The 24,588-nt window shown below is 42.3% G+C and overlaps 1 protein-coding gene across 1 annotated transcript in view; it reads left to right on the top strand.

Annotated features, from left to right (window-relative positions):
- Unc5d (unc-5 netrin receptor D) overlaps nt 1–24,588 on the top strand; it is a 553,430-nt gene that overhangs the window by 519,075 nt on the left and 9,767 nt on the right. The window contains 3 exon segments of the mRNA XM_052751943.1: nt 5,673–5,837; nt 14,137–14,259; nt 14,261–14,316. Of these exon segments, the coding sequence (XP_052607903.1) occupies nt 5,673–5,837; nt 14,137–14,259; nt 14,261–14,316 (344 nt within the window).

Raw genomic sequence — 24,588 nt, 5'->3', positions numbered from 1 at the left:
ACATTTTTACATCAGGCAGCATGGATACAGAGTCACGTGAGGCTTTTTAACCTTTCCATTCTTTTAGTATTTATTAAACACACACAACACACACACACACACACACACACACACACACACACACACACACACACACACACACCCCTACACACACACTCGTTACACTAACATATAGTTATTCAAAATGGGAACCAGCCAGAATCTGGCAAAGAAAAAACACAGACATTCCATGATAGAAAAAGCTGGGCCACCAATGCTTCCAACTTGAAACATGCAGAAATCTAAAACTGGATACAAGTCTCTATTTTCCCATTTAAGTCTCGTAAGTCTTGCTTTGGGGCAACAACTCCTCCCTAAACAGTTTTAGTGCATTCAAATATCCAAAATGGCATGAACATCTCTCAGGGTTCCAATTATCCCCCCTTTGAGTTGGCACAGTCAACAAATTTCCTGATAGAAGATTCTTGAATCAGTGGAGTGCTGGTGATATTCAAGACCCAAATGTCTTTGTTTTCCGGGAGGTAGTATTCAAAGTTTCTGTTCCAGATTGAGTTTGAGAGTATTGTTAAGACGAGTCTTGCTAACCATGTGAATGCCTGTATATTAATCTTTATAGGTTCTTTGCCCTGTGTCTGAACAAGTCAGTAAGTCCAAAGTTGCTATTGCATTTAGTGCTGAAAGATTGAAAAAAAAAATAAGATGAATGAAAGAGCCATTCCTTTCTAGACTCTTAAATAATAATTCCAGAACCAAAGACATAGAATGAATACATTGAGCCCAAGAGGATGGAGTGGGGGGTGGGGGGCAGGTACCTACAGACCTCCCAGAATGCAACAGCACTGACCAGAGCCAAAAAGCACTGGAATGCAAGGAATCTAACATGCTTCACTACTAGCATGGGTTGGAATCCATGGAGGTTGTGAACATGTATAAATATTTGCCTTCTGTAGTTGAGCCTAGTTTGAGAAGGGTGTTGGAAGACTAAAAAGCAGTTTCATTTTCTCGACGGCAGGGGGCTTGCCACCAAGTCTTCATTTCCACTTCATTTTTCTAACCCCAAATTACTCTCCACTCTGGTCTTCCTTCCTTCCTACCACCCTTACCTACCAATCTTGGCCCATACCAGTGCTAAGTCCCTCAGATCATATAAGTGAGCATTGCAGTGGGCTTAATGGCCACACTGTAGCTGTTCCCGACATTAGATCAAAGCACTTTGGGTTGGATCTGTGGTCAAACTGATTGACCCTCATGTGGATCATTGTTTGTACTGACAAACTTGGTGTGGATAACAGAGGAAGAGTATTCAACGGGGCTTAGTGTTTAGGAAATAATGGGACCTCTCTCTCTCTCTCTCTGGTTATCTCTGAGAGATGTTACAGAAACAGAAAATCATGCTAGTCCTGACATGTGGTCTGATCTTTAATCACTAAATCTCCCTGTCATCTCCCAGCTCAAAGCATGGGAAACTGGAGATGCTATTACTATCTATTTGTCTCCTTCTAACTACAAACTGACAGACTAGGAACTGATATATTGCAATTGGCACACATTCCAAGATGGCATCCTGTTTTGTTCCGGGAGATGGAATTTCCCAGGAACTACAAGCCTAAAAGAGGGGTTCAAAAATTATCTTCCTGTCAGACAGCAACCGCTGCATGACAAGTTGTTTTGAAACAGTGTGAGTTAGGTCTGTGTCCTGAGCTCTGAGAAGATGAGGCCTGTTAGGTTTAGGGGGATCACTTTGATTTCCAATCAAGTACTGGAGTCCAACATCACACAAAAAGTCATACAGCTTCTGTATGTGAGAAGGGAGGGGCCATCAGCAGCACCCACTGACTTTGGTTTAAAGAAAAACCTCTGCTCATCCCATAATGCTAGCATTCCCAAGTAACTCACTGTTCCATATTTTCTTCCCAAGATTCAAGACTACCATAATTAGTAACCCACTATGGCTGTCATCCAGCCCTCTCCTTGCCCCAACTGGGAGGTAACTAAAGAGCCCCACTCTCAACAGGTCATGGGACCTCAAGCGTCTTCATTATAATTTCCCTTTATCTTTATTGACTCTGGCTTGGAAAGCTATGATAAGCTTTATGGCAGCAATTATTTATTTATTTAGAACCAATAAAGCACAAAGTCAGGTTGTCATGTCCCTAGGATAAAGACAGCTGTCTTTGCAGCATGCTATGAATCTTCCAGAAGTCAGTGTCTATCTCCTGCTAGGATATGATTTACATTCTCTCCATCTGCTAGGAACCTAATTATAATGGGGGCCAGAATGAAAACATTTCCGGAATTCTTTTGCCGCACATAACTTTGCAACACTTGGTCCTCGGCACCGTTTCTCTCAGCTCAGTGAGCATTGTTAGTAGTTTGTTTTTGTTTTGTTTGGGGAAAAGGGTGGATTTTTCTCTCCCCCCCTTTCTTTTTTGGGGATTAAATGGAAGCAGAAACAATTGCCCTGAGAAAATACACTAATCACAGTGCTTCCAGTTCTATTATTTTTAAATGTTTTGTTGAACACTATTGGCAGCTGCTATTCAACTCAACAATGAAAAACTATTCCTTCAGTACTGTCTTTTTTCCATGCAGATTTAAAAGTGTTTTGATTGTGTGCAGTGGCATGGAGAGACAGGAGAGAAGACATTTTTATGCTGATTCTCATGTCTTTCTACAAGGAAAGACTATCTTTGCACAGGGTATTAATCTCCTATGTTCTAGTGTTTGGGGGAAAATACAGGAAACTTAGCAAGTGATATTAGAGGGCACTTTCAAAGAAGTGGTCAGTACCATTGTTTAAGAAAATGTAAGTGTGACCAAGGATCCCAACCCACAGCAGAAAATGTAGATTTTCCTTGAGGGATGGATTTTGAACTGGGCTCTGTCTAACCCTGAAAGCCAAGTGCTTACATTATGCTGTAATGACTAAAATTTAAGTTGTTCTAGCAAATAAAACCCACTTGTTAACATCACAGCTCTGTGCTGTAGTTGGTTTTTCTGAAGGAGACATACAAAGTAACTTTACAAAATCAACTGGTAAAAAGGAGATTTCATCTGAGAGATTATTAGAATGAGAATGTAGAGAGCAGGTGCAGGGCATGAAATGATTGAGACCTGGGAAGGCCCAGCTGGATTTATAATGTAAGGCATTGGAGTCTGCTGTGAACCATCAAGCAAAGGGATCATGGGATAAAGGTCAAGCCCCTAGGTGATGGTCACATCAGTGTCTCTCATGACTAGAAGTGAGAGACTGTGATGCTGTTGCCTGATGGGTGCCAATCAACTGACTTCCATTTGACTCTCCTGTGAGGCTCCACACCCTGCCAAGCTTGTCTAGTAGAGACTAGAGGCAGAAGAGTGTGAAACACTACTTCATTCAGCTCCAGTGAGGTGTAATGTGCTTAGGAAAGTTTGCTAAATGACCATGGAAGAGAGATGGCAAAATGCCTGAGAAATAAATGCCAAGTAGCATTTGTAGAGTGCCTCAGGACTACAGTGCCAGGGACTGATGGTGAGATAAATGCCAGAGATGTAGTTATTAGAGCCTTGCAAAGAGAGATGACAGTTGGTCATGTGCAAGCAGATGGGATTGAGTTCAGTGGGCAGAGGGAGATGTGTAGGAGGCTGAAGTATGACTTAGGAGTGACCCATGGGTTGCAGAATGGGAGAAGGCTCAGAAGGAGGAATTGTGAAATGCTACAAATCATGGTCATACTTGAGGCCTCCTCTGATCCCTCAGTACATCTTCTGAGGAAAGTCCACTGACTTCTTTGGCTCAGGATTAAGAACAAATACAAGAAAACAAAAGCCCTACACAGTTGTTATATTCTTGCTAAGATGGATGGTAATTGTGAATGCTTAATTTTGTTTTCTCATCTTCTCCAAAGCTTGCTATATCCTCTTTAAGCATAGAGCAATCTAAAAATCTAAAATCCATCTATCCTTGATGCTTACTCCAGAAAGTATTTGTTGTTAAAATCCCTCCCCAAAGGGAGACATAAGCAGCAGCTTCTCCCATTCCTAAATTTCCAATGACAAATAGAGGCACTATTCCACCAAAGTTCACACTTTGGAACCAGTGAGTATTTAATGGGTTTCCTTATAGAACATAGGTGAGATGCTTCTTACAGGGTTTGGGGTTCTCCATACCCCAACAAGTTGTACCTAGAAAGCCCTCACCCAGTAGTTATGAGGGCTTCCGCATAGGTACATTGATGGAGCCTCCTTCCCCTAGTCTCCCTTGGCCTATATATATATACTTGCTCCTCCCTGAGGCCACATGCAATTAAGGCAGATCTGTATACAGCTATGGAAGAAAACAGTTGGATACTTAGGTGAGGGTCTCATGACCCTTCCTATCCCACTATGAGGGGATGCAAACAGTCAACAAACCCAGCTGGGATGAACCTTTCGAAGAGCTGAACATCCCATGATGGCAACTGATTGGCTTAGAGAACAGTCACTCACAACACCATCCAAAATTTAGATCTATAGCTATATAGCTTTTAGAGAAAATTAGGAAGCAAATTATAAGTGTGAACACTGAAGCTCAGGAATAAACAGTTCCCCAAAGTGAATAATTATAATTGTGGCATTGGTCTTATAACACACTACAGGCCTATCACTAGCCATACTCTAGAGTTTCCAGCTTCCAGACTTCGTACATCTCTTGCCACCTTTCAGCTTCAGCTTTGCAGAAAATTGTATTTTTAGCAATAAAGGAGCAAATTAATGAGGTGATAAAAAGAGGAAATAAAAGTGATGATGAGGGTTATTAGAAGCTGGGCATCCATGGTCATTGCCAAGTCCCCAACCAAATATTACTAGGAAGGAGATACTTTTCAACACATTAAAAACAAACAAACAAAAAATAAGTGAGAACAAACAGTAAAAATTGCCTTTGTCATCATGCTCTAGCTAGTTTTAGGGAAAGGGAATAATTTCCGTTCTTGTTTAGTAAAACCTACATTTGCCATGGAGTTATATCAGTCACTGAGGATGGGACAAAACCTGAACTGTTATTATTTCTCATTCATATTGTACTGTTTGGTCACTTACCTAATACATGACCAATCATAGGTGATTAGAGAGCTCTGTCACTCTGGGTACTGAACATGTTTGTGTCCTTCTCTGGGTTGTATGCAGTTCTATCAGATACATTGGCAGTATTTGTCCCTACACAGGTCTACATGAGTCTGTGGTATGGGCAACTAGTCAGTTTCTCAGTATAATTCTTACTTAAATGAGAAAATAGCATTTTGTTCCCAGCTTATATAGAAGTATGGACTAGAGGAGCCTTCTAAGGAAGATCAATTTTAGTGGGAAAAAGGTTAAATTTTAATGGTATCCATTTGTGTGTGTGTGTGTGTGTGTGTGTGTGTGTGTGTGTGTGTGTGTGTGTTTGTGTGTGTGTGAATGAGTGAAGTCTGAGCTCTTGCAGCATGGCTTAAGAATTCAAATGTTATCAATTGGAATTGACATTAATTACTTCTGTGCTGCCTGGCATATGCTGAAATATTATTTCTGTAATTCCACCAAAGTCACTTAGGCAATTATCTTTGCTAGGATCATCATCATCATCATAATTGTTGTGATTAAGTCGCTGCTGTTCTAGTTCCTTGAAGCAGGGCTCTGCTCTTCACTCCCTGTCCTCTCCTCCTCCCCGACTGCAGGAAGTCCCCTTCTCCCGAGTGTGGAGCAGCAACCGGCAGCCATTGCACTGTGCCTTCTCCCTGGAGCGCTACACGCCCACCACCACCCAGCTGTCCTGCAAAATCTGCATCCGGCAGCTCAAAGGCCATGAACAGATCCTCCAAGTGCAGACATCCATCCTAGAGGTAAGTCTGGGATTCTGGTCCTTTGAGTCCCTTCCTAAGGGACAGTAGTAATAAAGATCACATATATATCATGGCTGTGCTATTCTTAGGAACTTCAACATGTAGGCTCCTGACTCTCATTATCAATGAGGAAAACCATACTTTCTTGGGCTCGGAATTGAACCAAGCTTCCCACTGGACAGGGAAACTAACCTCTCTGAGAACCTAATCAAGGCTCTGTAGAGGGACTTCTGGGGAAGGAGCGGGTTCATGGATTCTTTTACAAAAAGCAAGCAGTTTCCTAATTCACAGCAGGACTGGGATACCCACTGACATGTGTCAGGGATGGATCAACACGGCAGTGGAGACTGCTGGCTACTGGGTTATTTATTCAACTGGTTCTTAATAATGCTTTAGAAGACAGTTGCCCTGTGTACTTTATCTTTGGTGCCCCTCCCCACCAAGTCCCTTTCCCACATCCGTATCTTTTTGTTTGTTTGTTTTATGGCCCACTGATTTTAACATATGTATTTGTCTGCAAATAAATATTAATGATCTATTAATCAATTTATTCTTGTCTGAAGATTTAACACATCTACATACATACAACTCAATTTAAGTGTTCTTCTTTGGAATGTGTATAACTGTAATGCATCGTCACTTCTTTGCATTTTCATTTTAACTCATTATTTATGCAAAGTGAGTATTGCTAATTCCCCAAATAGTTTTCCTGAGGACTGGATAGCTTTCCCAAGGATCATGTCTTACAATTGATAGCTGTCTTAACTGACATGTATGTGTGCTATTTGCATTCATTATTGCCAATTAGCATTTAGTGCTAAAGCAGCTTTGATAGGGAAAGTACATCCAGAAATCTGGGCAGGGTATTTTTAGACTCTCTTTCATGAACAGTCACAGCATAGTTAATGCAATACATTTCCAGATAAAATACGAACAAACGTTATGGGAAACTTTTATTTTTTTCTTAGAATGTAACCTTTTTTACTAATAGTTCATCCTGAAGTTAGATGTTTGTTTTATTTTTGTTTTTAGTTTTTTTTTTTTAATTGATTAAATTTCCTGACAATTGCAAATGTATGTAATGTGGTGGCTCTCAGACTTCCTAATGCTGCGATCCTTTAATACAGTGCCTCCTGTTGTAGTAACCCACAGGTTGAGACCACTGATGCAATGCATTCTGGTTACTGTCACTTCTCATTCTCTATTTCCCTTCCACTTCTGTCGTCCCCTCCCCACCAAGTCCCTTCCCCATATCCATGTCTTTTTGTCTGTTCATTTTGGGGATCCACTGATTTGACCCCAGGACCCTCTGTTTGACCCCAGGTTTGTAGCTGTGCATTAGAGTGTGGTGGGTTGACTAGTGGGTACACAATTGAAAATGGTTACATCCCTTGCCCAGAACCCATCAGTAACCAATAGTTCAGCAAGAGGCCTCTATGAGTCCCTGCCCCATCCATGATTGGCAGTTGACAGGCCCAGTCTTATGCAGGCCCTGCACAGACTACTGCAACTGATGTGAAACAAATTTGCAATGGCTGTATCATTTCATAGCCCCTTCTTCCTGTTTTCCAGCCCTTATATTCTTTCAGTTCCCTCTGTGATATCCCTGTACCTTAGAGGGAGCAAAATAAAGACCCCATTTAGGGATAAGCACTCATCTCCATCACTGTTCCTCACCATCTTGAGCAGTTGTGAGTCTACATCTACCACCATTCACTGCAAAGAGAAGTTTTCCTGATTAAGTAGCATTTGTGTATGGTTAGAAGCATAAACATTTAGAATGCAGTTTGTCACCATGACAACTTGGCTAAACAACAGTAATAAGTTCTGTTCTGGGGCCTATGACCTCCCCATCCATGGATTTTTAAAATGAAAAACAAAAGAGAAAACCAAGGAACACCTACTTTTCAGTTGCACCCATCAAAAGGCAGAAGAAAGAGGCTTCAGATCTGGGTTGCCTGACATGTATGTTAACAGGTCAGCCAAAGGATTCTAGATTTGAAGATCTTGTTTTTATAAGACATCTGAATGCTAGAGATCAACTTCTTCTATTAAAAACATTTATAGAAGAACAAAAATCAGAGGATTGGTACACCCTATTACATTTTGTTATTGCTTAACTAAATTCATGAAGTACATCAAAGGAAAATTAGCAAAGAAACCCAATCCTTGCTACCTTTTGTTGTTGATCTCTTTTCTAATGATTCAAAGTTTACAGTGACATTGAGCCATCAATAAGACAAGCATCACAGTATCTCTGGATACTGTAAACAAGTATCAAAAGAGTATCAGAAATGTTGACTGATAATCATTGGTTCACATCCTTCAGCTTTTGGATGCTTTACTGCTCTTTCTATTCTGTCAAGGATTGGTTTATTAATTGCTTAAAGTATTACTGCAGAAATTTGACCCAGTCCCAGAGCATCTTAGGCAAGTCTAATTTATTAGCATTTTCTGTGTTAGAAAATGACTAATAACTTTTGAAAGCCCCTATATTTCAGGCTCTGTTTCATTTGGTTCCCATCTGTCACATAACCATCACTGCTCTGTGGATTAAGTATTACAGCAGTCATAATTGTACATGATATAAAATCTCAAAGAAGTTACCCTTCCTGTCTAAGGATATTGAGCTAATGAGATGTGAAACCACGGTGCAAACTGAGATCCCTGACTTCAGGCTCAAAGTCTCTACTTACATGTTACATTATTTCAGGACCCCCAGTCAGCCTCATCATGAACCATAATGCCAGTCTTCCACTTGGGAGCTCAGACAGTGGTAGCAAATATCCCAACACCAGTAATTTTGTTCTTAAATGCATCAATGGAATCATGTAACAATTGAGAAATTCTTTTGTCAAAAAAGGAAGCAGGACTATGGAGATATTTTTGGTCCTTAAAGAGCTTACTGTACAAGCACTATGCCCTGAGATCACTCCCCAGAATCCACATAACCCACAAAAAAGGATGATGCTGTGCTCTTCTAATCCCAGCTCTGGGGAGGCAGAGACATACAGATTTATGGAACTTACTACCCACCCTACCCTAGTAGGTAAGCTCTAAGTCCAATGAGAGATCCTGTTTCAATAAAACATGAGGCAGATAATTCCTGAGAGGAAACAATGCTCAAGGTTGTCCTCTGACCTCAACACACAGACACACCTACAAAAATAGGAACACCTGTGCATAATGCTAACACACAAAGAAGAAAACATAGGATGTCAGTATTTGGGTGATGGAGTAAGTCAGTGCTCATTCTATAGATTGTCAAGAAAAAAATGTGTATGTACATGTGGAACTTTTCTTCTCATAGTGTCATCATTGAACTGTCTCTCAAACTCCTTCCAATGTCTTGGGGGAAGGACACATCTGGTGATTAAAAACAACTGTTGTCTTTTCCTAAAATGGAGTTGACTTTCATAGTAAATGGTTGAAGCAAAGGGCTAAATATGGACAGTGGCCAGAAACTCATTACTGGGGAAGAGGAAGGTGACATTCTAGACAGGAATGACTTTGGAACCATAGACCAGCTTTGAAGGTGCTTCACATTCCTGGTCAGCAGACTGGAAACACTGACTTTAGGGGCTTAGAAAGTTTAGTAAATTAGCCTCTGGGGCTTATTAAGTAAACCCAGTCACAATAATGTGGAACTTTTGTAGCTTTTGATAGATGTCATTGATTTTTTTCTTAATCTTGATCCCCAAATCCCTATGAGTTTCAGCTCAGGATTTTCATTCTTTGTCTTCCTTGAGTGGGTTCTCTTAGTGTCACAATTTCCTATATTTGACAGTAATCATGAGGAATTTAAGCATGTGTGTTCGTGGGTACATATATGTGTTAAATGTCTAAGTGTAGTGACCATACTCATTGAAGACATCGATTCTATGCGCTCAGTGTTACATCTGCCATTTCCCTTCACGTGTCTTCATCTAAATGATTTTCTAAATAAATACTATCTTTGCAATGACCCTTAAAATAAAAGGTTTTAGCCAAAATAATATATCTTTTTAAAACTCCATGTGGCCAGAATTGTGTCAGTCTTTAGTAGTCTCCTCTTAGATGCAATCCTGTTGAATAACATAATGACTACTGCCAACTGGTGCTGTCAGATCAACACTGTCATCCATCTAAAACCTGGGGCCTGGAACACTCCAAGGAACAGGAAAGAACCATCACATAATTTATCCCATCATTTTTTCCTAATATAATATTATTGAAGACAGTTTTTGGTGGAAATGACTTAAATGAGAATCTTGCATGTTACAATTTTCCCTTTAAGCAATTCTCTTATCTTTCCTCCAAAAGTAGTGGAAGTTGGGGGATAATTTGTCTGCTATAAAATAGAGTACTTGGAATCTCTCAGTGATTTACAACTCCCTATGCTAGCCAGGTAGCAGCCGCTTATCTCAGATGTACAGAGCATGAAAATCTACTGTTCCTCTGCATATTTAATTTAAACACTCAGAGAATGTGATGTACCTACAGCATTCTTATTACTTGGTTCAGATGTGCTTTAGAATGCATCATAAATGTTACATAAAGTGCCACCCTGGTAGAGGGGAAATATTTCAGTTTGGAAATTTTAAGAGAGAAATGGATCCACTTTATTAAAGTGTAATAAATTTTAAAAATGCTTAATTTTAGATTCAACCTCATATATTTTATTCACCTTCAAAGAAAAACCACTTTCTGCTGCTTTGTTTTCTGCTTCAAAGTGGCTTTTCTCCTACCAAGAGATTCTTGGGGGTTAAACTATCCTAACTAGTCTCAATATAGTCTGAGATCAGGTCTGATTGTTTGGGTTTTGAAGATGGTGTTCCCCTCTGTAAATAACTTTTGGTGCCGTTTCACATAGAAGACTCCCATGTTAACTTGAGTAAAATTCTCTTTTTTCCCTTCCTCTTCTGGCTCCTCTCCCTTTTCTCTTCCTTTCTGCTGTGGTCTTCAAGTCAGAAAAAAAATATGTAAGGAAGCTATTTCCACTTGATTTGCATTTTTAGAGGCTAAAAGAAATTTTACAAACCATGATAAAAAATAATGTCTACTTGTAACCTATTTTATGCAGTAAGAAGCTGAGTTGGTTTATTTTATAACCATCCAATATATCAGAACAGAATTGTCCACTCTGCCTGGAATAAGTACCTATCTGCCCAAAGTCTATTCAGTCTATGCCTACCAATTCCTCAAGGCCAACTCAAACACCTCTTCCATGAAGACTCTCCTTCATATAAATTTCCAAGACATAGTGTTACTATCACCCGCACAGGAGTTGTCATAACCCCTCTGCCCTGTGCATTTCATAGTTGTTTTGAAACACTAAAATGGAGACTGGTGTACGGACTGGGACATCCAGCTTGTACTTTCAGATGTGTCACAAATTACGTGGGTGGCTTTTACACTGTCTTGGAGAGACATGGCAGGAGGTCTCATTAGGGAGCTGACATGGAAGATTATATAGCATCCAGAGGAACAAGTCGGGGAGGATAGAGTCCGACTGCAGAGCTATCTAAAAATTCCTGATTTAAAAACTGCTTTTGTTATTAGACCATACCAAACACCAATACCGAAAGAGTCTGTTTTAGATTATTCCCTAATGTAGTATGTAACAGAACTGAAACCAGTTGGTAGAACATAAAGAGACGCAGTACCTGCGTTTGACCAGGAAGCTGTTCTCTCTTCGAACATCTAAGATATGCTTTGGGGCATCCTGGGTTTTCAACACCCAAGCCACGTCACCATGTCCAACAATAATGGAAAAAGTAAAAAGCATTGCCAAACATTAGTAAAACCTCTCCAACAACTAGTCTCTCTAGCTGACAGATTTTGGAGAGAACTTACCATACCTGAATTCTTATAGTTGCTCAAGCCAGACACTCTCTGAAGAGGGTCACAATGGCTATAGTGCCCACAGTAGAAAGACATAAGAAGGTAACAAGTCACAGGGCGCCTGTGGCATATGCCTTTAATCCCAGCACTTGGGAGGCAGAGCCAGGCAGATCTCTGTGAGTTCAAGGCCAGCCTGGTCTACAGAGCAAGATCCAGGACAGGCACCAAAAACCACACAGAGAAGCCCTGTTTCAAAAAACCAAACACAGAAGGTCACAAGTCATGGAGAAATCAGCCCAGATCTTAGAGTGTTAACAAGCCATGTGCTGACATGAAGAGAGATGCCATTTGCCATGCAAATGCTAGCTGAGTGGGGTTTAAAGCCTCCTAACCAGCCCCTCAACCCTCCTTGATTTACTTTTCTCTGTCAACACAACACATTACCACCAATCTATTGGCATAAAGAAATCTTATTATTATTAAGTCAAAAGTTCAAACATGGCATAGCTGTGCTCTCCGGTCTGGGTCTCACTAACTGAATCAAGACTATTAGCTAGGGAAATGTTCTTAATGCAGCTCAGAGTCCAAGCTTGTTCAAGTTGTTGCTACAACTCGGTTCCTTATCCTGTGGAATGCACAGGTCCCCATTCCATATGACGGCCACAGGCCACGGGTTATTCTTCGCTCCTAGCTACACCTCTCTCCTACAGGCAATTCAGAGCATGGGCATTGTCCATCTTCCAGAGCAGCAGGAGATGCCTCGAAATCTGGGCATGCATCTCAGTGGGGCCTTCTTTGTTTTGTTTTGTGTGTTTGTTTTGCCCACTGGCACAAGGCCCTGAGTTCAATACCCAGTACAGTCAACAGAGTTGGGGGCAAGGGAAGGAAGCAGAAAGGGAAGTGAAAGAGAAAATACATTTCAGAAGACTTATCCTTCTCTCCTTTTGAAGGCTACCTAGTTAGGTTAGACTCACAGGGAAAAGGAAAATAATTCATTCAAAGCCATCTGATTAGGTACTTTAATTATGTCAAGCAGTATCTCTTTTATTTTATGGCATATAATAATCATGGGCTCCATTCCACCAGATATTTGTGAATTCTTTTTTTTTTTAATTTTTAATTTTATTTTGCAATACAATTCAGTTCTACATATCAGCCACGGATTCCCTTGTTCTCCCCCCCTCCTGCCACCCGTTCCCTTCCCCCCACCCCCACCCCCCCATTCTCACCTCCTCCAGGGCAAAGCCTCCCCGAGGACTGAGATCAACCTGGTAGACTCAGTCCATGCAGGTCCAGTCCCCTCCTCCCAGGCCGAGCCAAGCGATCCTGCATAAGCCCCAGGTTTCAAACAGCCAACTCATGCACTGAGTACAGGACCCAGTCCCACTGCCTGGATGCCTCCCAAACAGATCAATCCAATCAACTGTCTCACCCATTCAGAGGGCCTGATCTAGTTGGTGACCCCCTCAGCCATTGGTTCATAGTTCATGTGTTTCCATTCGTTTGGCTATTTGTCCCTGTGCTTTATCCAACCTTGGTCTCAACAATTCTCGCTCATATAAACCCTCCTCATTCTCGCTAACTGGACTCCCAGAGATCCACCCGGGGTCTAGCCATGGATCTCTGCATCCAGATCCCTCAGTAGTTGGATGGGGTTTCTAGCATGACAATTAGGGTGTTTGGCCATCCCATCACCAGATATTTGTGAATTCTTAAGGTGCTATTAGTCCATATGAGCCTATCAGCCACTGCTGCAACCAGACAGATACCCTTATGACTTTATTTTTGAATGTGGTGACCTAACAGTTGTGACACACTGATGTAGCAAATCCTGCCTGGACAGTTGGACATTAGAAGCAGATGGACAGACAGCACACGTAGAACCTTTCCAGCCAGCACACTGCACACGGCTCACAGAAGTGTTATCTCTGGCAGCATCTGTCTCACTGAGGGGACTTGAATCAAAACCAAGATTTATCACAGTGCCACCCAGCTTTAGGACTAGGGAATAGAAGACACTTTTGTAGCATTAACATACAGTCTCCCCTTACAGCTTCCCCGTCTACTGCTTTGATCAGCCCATTCATCTTTGGTCTCAATGACTATCAGAGGGTCATTCCTTATACTGAACCCAAATCTGTCATCAGGTAGCTTCTTCATAGTAATTCTCATCTATCTCTGAGAACCTTAAAAACTAAACTAAAATAAAAACACCTAATTCTGCCTTTACCAGGCAAGGCAGAATACTAGGCTCTGGTGACCTATGATATCCCTGTGGAAGAGGCTACTGTTAATCTTTAGGACATGACTGATGGACCACTAAAGAAGGTTCTTGCTATTTGGGAAGCTAAGGAACCTGTCAGTGTGTTTTATGTATGCATTTTGAGTATGTGTGTTAACACAGATTTTTCACAAATAAACTATTGGTGGTGTTTTTTCTTTGGATCTGATCATGCATCACTTATCTTGTTTACAGAGTGAACGAGAAACCATCACTTTCTTCGCACAAGAGGACAGTACTTTCCCTGCACAGACTGGCCCAAAAGCCTTCAAAATTCCCTATTCCATCAGACAGAGGATCTGTGCTACGTTTGATACCCCCAAATGCCAAAGGCAAGGACTGGCAGATGTTAGCACAGAAAAACAGCATCAATAGGTAATTGGGGCGCAACTTTGAAAATGCTTTTGACGTAGCAAACCCTGAAAAATAAAGTGAGCTGGGGCAACAACCATGTGGGATGGGTATCTCGTTCGATTTCTCTAGTCCATGTTTGTATGGAGCCCCAGCTATGGTATCAATGTGTCAAGTCTTGTCTATGGCCATCTCACTCTGCCTCAGGGCACATTACCAAAAAGCCCTGCATTGGTTCTGGCCCTGTGTCCAGGTTTGCTGTTGGGGTGATTCAAACAGAAGCCTAGACTGTGTCCTCCTGAGGAATGATTAGAACATGGCTTACACTGGTATATAAACACAGGGGAACAAATACTTTGCATGTCCCCTCCCCATCAGAATTGGAGGGCACTGCTTAGCCCCTAATGGGGACACACTCAGTCTGCAAATAAATGGGTGTCTGCATACAATTCAGAGGGCATTTCAGGACAAGTTTTAGATCTGCCACTAAGTGGACAGAAAGTTATTTCCACAACACCACCCGAACAGCCGTGCTGCAGAAAGTGACAGTGCTCATTACCACACGGGTTAGTGGCTGTCCTGCCCTAGGGCCGACAAGAACAGAGAAACCCCTAATAAGCTCCATTACCTCAGAGGAGCAGAGGCATTGGTGGCTGAGCTTCCCAGAGCAACCCTGGCGGGTGGGTGGTGGAAGGGCAGGATTGTGCTGGGTTTGGGATGACTCCTGGGGATAAGGCCTTGGCAACTCAAAATTCTCCTCTCCATAACCCCCTGCACACCCCCAAAATAAGCTGGTAAGAGGTGAGTTCCACCAGAGTCGTTTTTATTTTCCTTGCCTTCGCTAACTACTGCTTTGTTTTGCTTTTCAGAAATAAACAAAAAAAAAAAGCCTTATTTTCTTACTGCTTGGCTTGCTCTTCCTTCTCACTTTTTCTCCTTGTTTTCACAGACACCATGCCTGACTCTTTTTTAATCTGAAAGGGAGGGTATGTGTCTGCCAAAAAAAGATGGGAATACTGCTTGCTCCCTGACTCAGAATGGATCCAGCATCCACAAATGAAGGATCCAACCAGAAATCAGGAGGGAGGCACTGTTCCCAGAGAAAAATGAATTTACAGAGAATAGGCAGGCCCCCAAAGAATAGATACCTTTTTGAAAAGGCAAAGGCTTATACTGAAAAGGGAAACATGAAAAAATATGAATATGCAGGAAAAACAATAACTTAGAGAGCTTTCAAACTTAGCAAGTTTGAAAGAGGAGAGATTTCTTGGTTGTGATCCATGAACACAACTGTGTCAAGGTCATTTCTTATCAACATGGACACAGAATGAAAAGTGGACCCAGGAAAATGAATTTTGTTGAGGGATGGGGAGGAAAATAAAGAGGGGAGACAGGAACGGAGATGGGAGGGGAAGGGGAGACAAGGGAAGAAGAAAGAAGAGAGAGGAGGGGAGAGGGGGGAGGGGGAGGGGAGGGGAGGGAAGGGGAGAGAGGAGAGGGGGGAGGGGAGGGGAGGGGGGAGAGGAGGGGAGAGGAGGGGGAGGGGGAGGGGAGGGGAGGGGAGAGGAGGGGAGAGGGAGGGGAGAGGAGGGGAGAGGAGGGGGAAGGGGAGGGGAAGGGGAGAGGGAGGGGGGAGGGGAGGGGGAGAGGAGGGGAGAGGAGGGGAGAGGAGGGGGAGGGGAGGGAAGGGGAGAGGAGGGGGAGGGGAGGGGAGAGGAGAGGAGAGGGAGGGGAGGGGGAGGGGAGGGGAGCAGGAGAGGAGAGGAGAGGAGGGGAGGGGAGAGGAAGGGGAGGGGAGGGGAGAGGAGAGGAGAGGAGAGGAAGGGGGAGGGGAGGGGAGGGGAGGGGAGGGGAGGGGAGGGGAGGGGAGGGGTGAGGGGAGGGAGGGGGGGAGAGGAGAGGAGAGGAGGAGAGGAGAGGAGAGGAGAGGAGAGGAGAGGATGCTTGCCACAGCAGGGACTTCAAGCTTTGCCCAGCAGCCCTGGTGCTGCAGCCCAATTTCAGCCTATGTAAACATGTTACTTCCTTCCTCAAGTTTTTCTTTCTGGTCATGGACCATCTAGAATAAACAGTATATTAAGTCTCTATTCTAATTACTGAAAGGTACAGTTTTCCAACTTATCATTTAGCAAACAGATACTTTTCTTGCCACAACACGGCTACCCCATGCCCTGCTGTGCACATCCACTGATTTTTAGAGTGAGCATGTGGGTGCCTCCAGCTCTGTTCTGTTTGACTTTCCATTTACAGTAGACATAAGACCTAGAGTACATGGCTCCAAAGTCATGTATTTCTGGCCTCAAACTGTAGGGAAATTGCAAATCAAGCCGGGACTACTATTTTAGCATCTTTTATGCTCAGACACTAATGAACATCAATTGTCCACGCTGGAGCTAGCTGCCTTTTTAGTGTCTAGGGTCATGAGGCTGTTGACTTGCTTATTTTCCCTTAATACCATCATCTCCAGGACAGCCTACACTCCCTTGACATAAGTAATACAAATACTTATTTTGTGGAAATTTTCCAACATAGTGCCCAGAACACTTTCAACAAATGTTAGTTGTTCACCTTGACACTGCCACGATGAATACCAAATTAGAGTAGCATGGATGTGTATAATCTACTTCTCTCTTGAAATCTTACACAGATAACATATTCAGGTCAGCGGCAGCATTTTCTACCCTCCTCTTTGTTCTCCCAGCTTTGATCTTAAAAAAGCCTAACTGTGAAATGAATGATTTCAACTAGGGTCAGCACACTTCCTAAAGGACCAGGTGGGAACTAGTTAAGCCCTGTAGGATCTGTTGATGACAACTCAACAACTGTTCAACTTTCTGTCTTTGCAACATGAAAATAAAAATGCCCACCCCAGCGCAGGCCTGACTATTCTAGTGGAGTGTGCTTATAAAAGCAGGCAGTGCCCTACATTTCCCCTCAGGCCTGCCGATCCCAGAGCCCTGACTTAACAGTAGTACCGTCCTCACTGAATAACGCTTCCTTAGGACTTTGTTGCTCTTATTAAGACATTACCAGGAACTGAGGATTCTCCTTCAGCTCTACTTCCACAGCCTCCCTTCAAGGTGGAGGATGCTGCTGTGTCCAGGGGCTGACCTGGGTGTTAACTATCTGAGAAGCAGAATAAGAGGAGTGCTTACAGCCACCTGGTATCTATCTGTTTCAGAGGCTCAGCTCAGTTTCACTTTGCAGACATGCCCAAGTTCCTTTTATATTTTCACGTAGAGTACTATATTATTTACTATTCTATTGCTCTATAAAGAGATACCATGGCCAAGGCAACTTTCAAAAGAAAAGCATTTAATTGGCATTTGACTACAGTTTCAGAGGATAGTCCATGATCATTGTGGCATGGAGCATAGCAGCAGGTAGGCAAGCATGGTGCTGGAGGCAGGATCTAAGAACCTCACATCGATCTAGAAGCTGTAGACAGAGAGAAAAAACTAGGCCACCCCTAGTGACACCACTCCTCCAACAATGCCACACCCACTCCAACAAGGTCACACTTCCTAATCCTTCTCAAACAGTTCCTTGAAGTGGGGACCCAGCATTCAAACACGTGAGCCTACTGAGGCCATTCTCAATGAGACCACCCCAAGTACATCTTTCATGCAAAGAAGTATATCATCTTTTGTGTAAAGAAGCATGTATGACAGAGGTAGAATGAAACCCACCTCCATTTTCCTTTCAGGCAATACCAGATTACTGATTTAACTCTCTCATGATGAGGAATAGCATAGTATAAAATATATAAATCTGAAACACAGAAAAATGTACCATTGTCAATATGCAGGTAGCACTGGGTAAGACCACTATTTCAGAGGCTTAGAATCCCATCAGTCCCAGAGTCAAGACAGAAAGATGAGCACAGAGCGGCGCTTCAGCTTTCTCCTCAGAGAATTCACTCACTTTGATCACATGATTGTAGTGAGAATTCTAATTGGTCTTAAGAATAAAAACCTAGAATTCGTGCTACACATGATAAACTTTTACCTGACTTTCCCCTTCCTTACACTTTCCCAAAGCACTGAGCAGGTATCGATAACTGCCATCAAATCCCAAAGAAAGAATTTCCAAGAGAATGGAGGAAAATATTTGTTCTACTTTTTCTGTCAGTCCTAAAGATATTCTTTAATGCTCTTTGGCAAATATAAATGTCAGCGTTGCTGGTGAGGTTTTGTCTTTTTCACATACACACACACACACACACACACACACACACACACACACACACACACACCCCTACTTAGATCTGAACAGGGGGCAGGAAAGACAAGGAATAAATTAAGACTCAGCCCTTGGTGAGGCTGTGAGAAGGCCTTTGTGTGGTTGTCTGGCCACAGGGTATCTGGGTCTTACAACTAGCCTGCTATGTGGCTCACATTGAAAATGCTGCAGAGCCCAATGAAGAATGCCATAGATAACAGCTGTAGTTGTGGGTGCTGGGAACAGGGCTGACTCTTCCTCAGCACCCATACTACATGTCCAAGGTTACGTGTTTAGCCTGTAATTTCAGCTGTAGTAACTATCTGTTGCTCTGGCCACATGTGATTAGTGGGAGGTGGTGGAGAACACCGCCGAGGACTGATTAAACGCCTGCTTCTGGGACTGGAGAAATAGCTCAGTGATTAAGAGCATTGGCTGTTCTTACAAAGGACCTGGGTTCAGTTTCCAGCACCCACACAGTGGCTCACAACTGGCTGTAACTCCTTTCCTAAGAGATCCAATGCCCTCCTTCATGGACACTAGGCAGGCACATATACAGATACATATACAGGAAAATACCCATACAGATAAAAATAAATAAATATTTTAAAAATACCTGCCTCAGCCAGCAGTATTCCACCACATCTAAACTGACATATTACTTTGCATTTTTATGATACTTATTTCTAAATTACCCTTAAACATGTATAGATAAGGCTGTCAAGCTGGAAGAAATTCCCTAAATAACCCCTGTATAAATGATATGAATTCTTCCACAGGACACTATCTTGACCCTGACATTCTGCCTCCTCGGCAGTAGAACTGACACAAACAAGGATCAAGGGATTTTTTGAAAGTGAATCTTAGCAAAAAAAAAAAAAAAAAAAAAAAAAAAAAAAAAAAAAATGAATCAAGCCACAAAACGAAGTTGTCTTTTCCTGTATGCCTTCGTATGTGAAGCTTGTGACTAGATGTTACAAAGTCTATAAGGCCTTATGATTTCCACATTTGAGAAACTCTTGTGAGACCAAAGCTTTACTGCGTTGCTATGGCAACAGATGCATGTGCTATGGCTGGATGAATAGAGGGGAAACAGCCAAAGTAGAAGAAAATTACATCTTATTAACTGTCTTTCCCAAGGCCTTCCCTAATAGTAGACTTCTCTGAAAATTTGGCAGCAACTCCAGAGAAACGTATTTCTTGTTAGTCATCTAGTTCAAACAGATCAAATGCATCTCAGGTGTGGGGTTCATGGGTGATGCTGTAAAAGTTGAGGACTAATGAAAGTCCTCCAGCCTTGTGGCTGATAAATGGCACGGTGACATCTTGTTTTCGTGCCTTCCCATCTTTCAGCAGGACCTTTAATGAGAAGCAGAGTCTTCTCACATTGAGGTCGTATCTTTTCATTCCCTCTGTCCACCCTCTTAATTGGAAGCATCAGAGCAGGGAAATGGCCAGAGGGTGGAGGGAAAGGACCCAGGGAGTCACAAGGCAGCCTACTCATGTGGGCAGAAGCACTGAGGAGAATTCTCAAAGGGAGCAAAGTTCCAGAGCAGGCCTTGGAGGTGAAGAAGGGAGAGAAAGGCAGATACACAAAGATGAGTCAGAATGCACACCAAACAGCAGCCTCCCTCTCATTCCTGCTGGGAAATTTACTGTGATCCCAGCAGACAGAGCTTTCCTGCTTCTGCAGGCTAGAAGCCAGAAAGCACATCCTTACCTTTTAAGGCTGCCATTTCCAAATAAAAAAAATAAATAAAAAACCTTCATGACATCTAGGAGAATTAATGCACAGGGCAATACCATTATGTAGGTCCCTGGAGGTGAAATACAATGACGTTTAAATCAGATTTTCTGGTTCTAGCCCAGTAGACTTACTCAGGGTCTGAAATCTGAAAAGCCCATGAGGCTAGAGGGGCCTAACACAGCAGAGGGGTGGGTGTTTGGGCTTCATTCTGCTGAAGTCAACGACTCATGAAACTGCCTGCTGATATGAAGCAGAAAGGAGGCAGCCCTGGGACAGGTTTAGCCAGGCACAAGCTGTGTACGGGTTGTAAGTGGCAGGTGTCCATCCTGAAGGCAATATGGAAAAGAAGCTTTTTATGTTCTCGGGACCCCACTGTCAGTGCCAAGGGGTGATGAGAAGAGAAGGTGCCAGCTTTGGGGGTTTTTTTGTTTGTTTGTTTTGGTTTTGGATTTATTCCTCCCTCAGGCACTGGTAAGTGCATGCTGATGTTTAAAGAAATCAGCTTCTCGCTTTAAACATGGTCCTTTTCTGAAAAGATGGACATAGCGGAGTCTCTCAGACAGCCTGAATGATGGCCCTTCACAAGCACCATTGAAAACAGTACTGAAAATGCTAACAATGTCCATATGTCTGGAGATGATGTCTTTATGATATGAGAAAGTGAAATCATAGTGATTTCACCTTATTTATCAAAGTGCCCCTGAGAGTCCACTTCCTTTCAGTGACATGTGAGGCCTTGTTGAAGCTCATACTAAGGAGTTTGCAAAGTGAGAGGGCTAAGTATTTTACCCTTCCCTCACTGGGAAGCAGATGCACTGCACACTTTTCTCTTGGAGTAAACCGGAGTCATACTTTGCCTCAGGGTTCTCAAAAATGTCCCCAGGTGATTAAAGGAGAAAATTGACTTGAATTGGAATCCCCCACCCTCACCCCATCCCCACCCCCACATCCGGATATATACCAGTTCAGAACAAAGTCCAGATTTCAATTTGGTGGTCTTTGTCGTTGTTACATTTCCAAAAGCCAGAAATCGTCATGTGTATCCCGGGAGGGATAAAACTGGAGCTTTGAAAACAGACGGTAGCTAGCTGTGTTCTCACTTGGCAGCTCACAGAGACTTCTAGGCCCAGGGGTTTCCATACATTATCCGAAGAGTGAAGGTCCCTTCTGGTTTTTTTTCCAGGAGCAGATGACAGAACAGACAGAAAGGGGCTCTGGGAAGGGCTGGGGTGTTCATACTAGCATGGTGGATCTGAGCGTGGCTTCGGCTGTCCCCATCCTTCCGTTCTGTGTTCTCTGGCCATCTCCTTGTCTTGAAGCCGGAGGGTTCTTACAGGGATTACCTCCTGCTCATTCAGTAGTAGTAGAAGATAAGACCCTCACTTGCTTTCCCTTGACAGTGGATTTGCTGTCTGTTGAGTTCCCAGCTAGCTTGAAGTTTGGAGATGGAGGCTTGATGAGGAGAGCAAATGGTTATGATGTAGCCAATTACTGTTATTCAGTACAAATGGCTTTTCTCTTCTATTTGCATTTAAAGAACTGAGTGGAGGGTTGCTTTGGGTCACATAAGAGGCTTTCATTAAATGAGACAATTAAGATGATAGCAGAGATACTAATATTGTTTCATTAGGACTGTGTTTCAATTCCCTACTCCATACTGTACAGTAGGATTATGCACTATTCTAGAAACAATGTTTTCTAATTTATTATAGACAGCTCAACTTTTTACTTTTTTTTTTTAACTGATAAACCCTTCAGAAAGAAGATATTCCTTCAATAAGCTTTTTAATGACAAAGGAAGGTTGATTTAGATATACATTTTTTTTAGACTGTAAACAAACTTGTTGCCTTTGGGATTATAGATGCAGTTGGCTGATAGTGTTGGGTAGAAGCCCAAATCCTTAATGAAATTATGGCCTGTACCTAGTAGAAGAGTCTCCAGAGCTGAGGATATTTGGCTGCAGCTCAAATGTGGACCCCTGCTGTATGTTAGAATAAAAGTCATTGGCACATTTATCATAAGAATAGCTGACACCTTTTGAGGGACTGGGTATATTGGCCCTCTGTAGCCCAGTTCTAAACTAGTGAAAGGAAAGCTTTGTTGTCTGCGGGTTAGGGAAAAAAAAAAGAGTTCCAAAAAGTACAGCACGCCCTTGGTAGCTCTTTAGTACATTCCCTAGGGCTAAGATGGCCTCAGATACCAGCCTTCTCTTCCTCCTGGGCTGTGCATATCTTAGCCTTTGATGGCTAATTGAGAATGTATACAAAGGTAAACTGCTCCCTAAGACATTTGCATTTGAATACTGTGGGGGATTGCTCAAGAAAACCTGACCGCTTTCACTGCCCTGTCTGTAGTCAGGTTCTCTTTTGTAGAATTAACTGTGAGTTTCACTAATTATGATGGTGCTAAGTGGTGGAATTTTATCATAGCCTCCCAAACTCTTCTCTGCCCTCAACTTACAAACCTCAGATAAAAAAAGAAGTCTCAATAACTATTTCCAAAATCTTGGAATCTAAGTTCCATTCTCTAACTAACACAGAAGTTTGAAGGTCTATTTTGAAAACTGAGGGTTACATCTTTAAATATGTATTAGTTAGGGTTCTCTAGAGTCACAGAACTTATGGAATAGATCTCTCTCTCATATATATATAATTATATTAATATATAATATATATATAGGATTTGTCATATATGGGAATTTATTGGAATGACTTAGAGACTGCAGTCCAACAATGGCTAGTTGTGAATGGAAAGTCCAAAAACCTAGTCCCACAAGGCTGGGTGTCCATGCTGGTCTTCTGTATGTATATGCTGGAATCCCGAAGAAGTAGGCTCCAATACCAGTGAAGGAATGGATGTGCTGACAAGGCGAGGGCAAGCAGGGGAAGAAGGAGCACACCCCCTCCTTCTTCCCTTGTCCTTATCTAGGCTTCCAGCAGGAGGTGTGGCCCAGATTAAAGGTGTGCCTTCCAGCCTCAAGATTGGGATCACAGGTGTGCTCTCCATTTCTGGATTGTAGTTCATTCCAGACATAATCAAATTGACAACCAAGAATAGCCATCACATATGGCTTTATCAGTTGGCCCATGCCTAACATGTGATACTGGTAAGGGTATCTCTGCCCTGACTTCTACAGAAAGCCCCAGATTATAAGTATAGCAGGTCATGGGGAAGTCTAAAAGGTGAAATTAATCACAGAAGAGAAACCAAAAGGAACTGGGTTGTATAGAAAACTGAAATGCTCAACAAAACATAATTGAATTGAAATTAATAAACCATCACTACCTCACGAACTTACATAGACAAATGTGATTCATCACCCTAGTGTGACCCTTACTTTCCAGTGTCCTACAGTTTGTCTTTGCTTATTCAGTGACCATCCCAAAGAGGAACAAGCCATTTGAGTCTGGAGTTCTGGGAAAATGGCTTGATCTGAAACCTAAAAGATTCTCAAGTCAACCTCAACATTCAGGTGTTCATCCTTCTGTCTGTGTGGTCAATGGCATCTGCACAGTAGATGCCAAATTATCATGAGGTACCACCCAAAATAATCTTAGTTATCTAAATTACTTCAGTTGGTGAGAATTTGAAAAAAGCTACAACACAAGGTTCTGTGAAGTTTAGTACATAGATTAGCAACCTACAGTCTCTATAATGTGCATAACAAAAGCCCACCTCTCTAAATTTTTCTATAGAGAAAGAAAATACGTTGTTCTTTTTTTTCAGCTATACTTTTGAATATTTAGAATTTTTAGTTTGGGATAATATTTAAGCTTATTCATTTCAGCTAGAGAAAGGGACAGAGTGAGGGAGGGAGAGACAGAAAGAACAGAGAGAGAGAGAGAGAGAGAGAGAGAGAGAGAGAGAGAGAGAGAACATGATGAGAGAAAGAAGAAAGAGAGGGAGACAGAGAGAGAGAGAGACAGACATGGAGGAGGAACCATTGTCTGACTTTGGAAACTACTTAAATTTAACATGAATTCCATTTTTTTTGTTTGTTTGTTTTGTTTTTCGAGACAGGGCTTCCCTATGTAGCTTTGCGCCTTTTCTGGAACTCGCTTGGTAGCACAGGCTGGCCTCAAACTCACAGAGATCCGCTTGGCTCTGCCTCCCGAGTGCTGGGATTAAAGGCGTGCACCACCACCGCCTGGCCTGACTTCCATTTTTTACTAGTAATGTTTCGCTAAATGTGTTTTAACTAGCTGGTATACAAATACATCAGAGTTATTGTAAAGAAGGATGGGACTGATATATTAGGTTCTGAATAATTTCAAAACTGTGGTATGGAGAGAGCCAGTTGTATAGATGGCCTACCACTTAAAAAAAT

Source organism: Peromyscus californicus, unplaced genomic scaffold (assembly GCF_007827085.1).
Source record: "Peromyscus californicus insignis strain IS unplaced genomic scaffold, ASM782708v3 Scaffold_23__1_contigs__length_62951481, whole genome shotgun sequence".
NCBI classification, from domain to species: Eukaryota; Metazoa; Chordata; class Mammalia; order Rodentia; family Cricetidae; genus Peromyscus; species Peromyscus californicus.
This window is presented reverse-complemented; position numbering and strand designations above follow the sequence as displayed.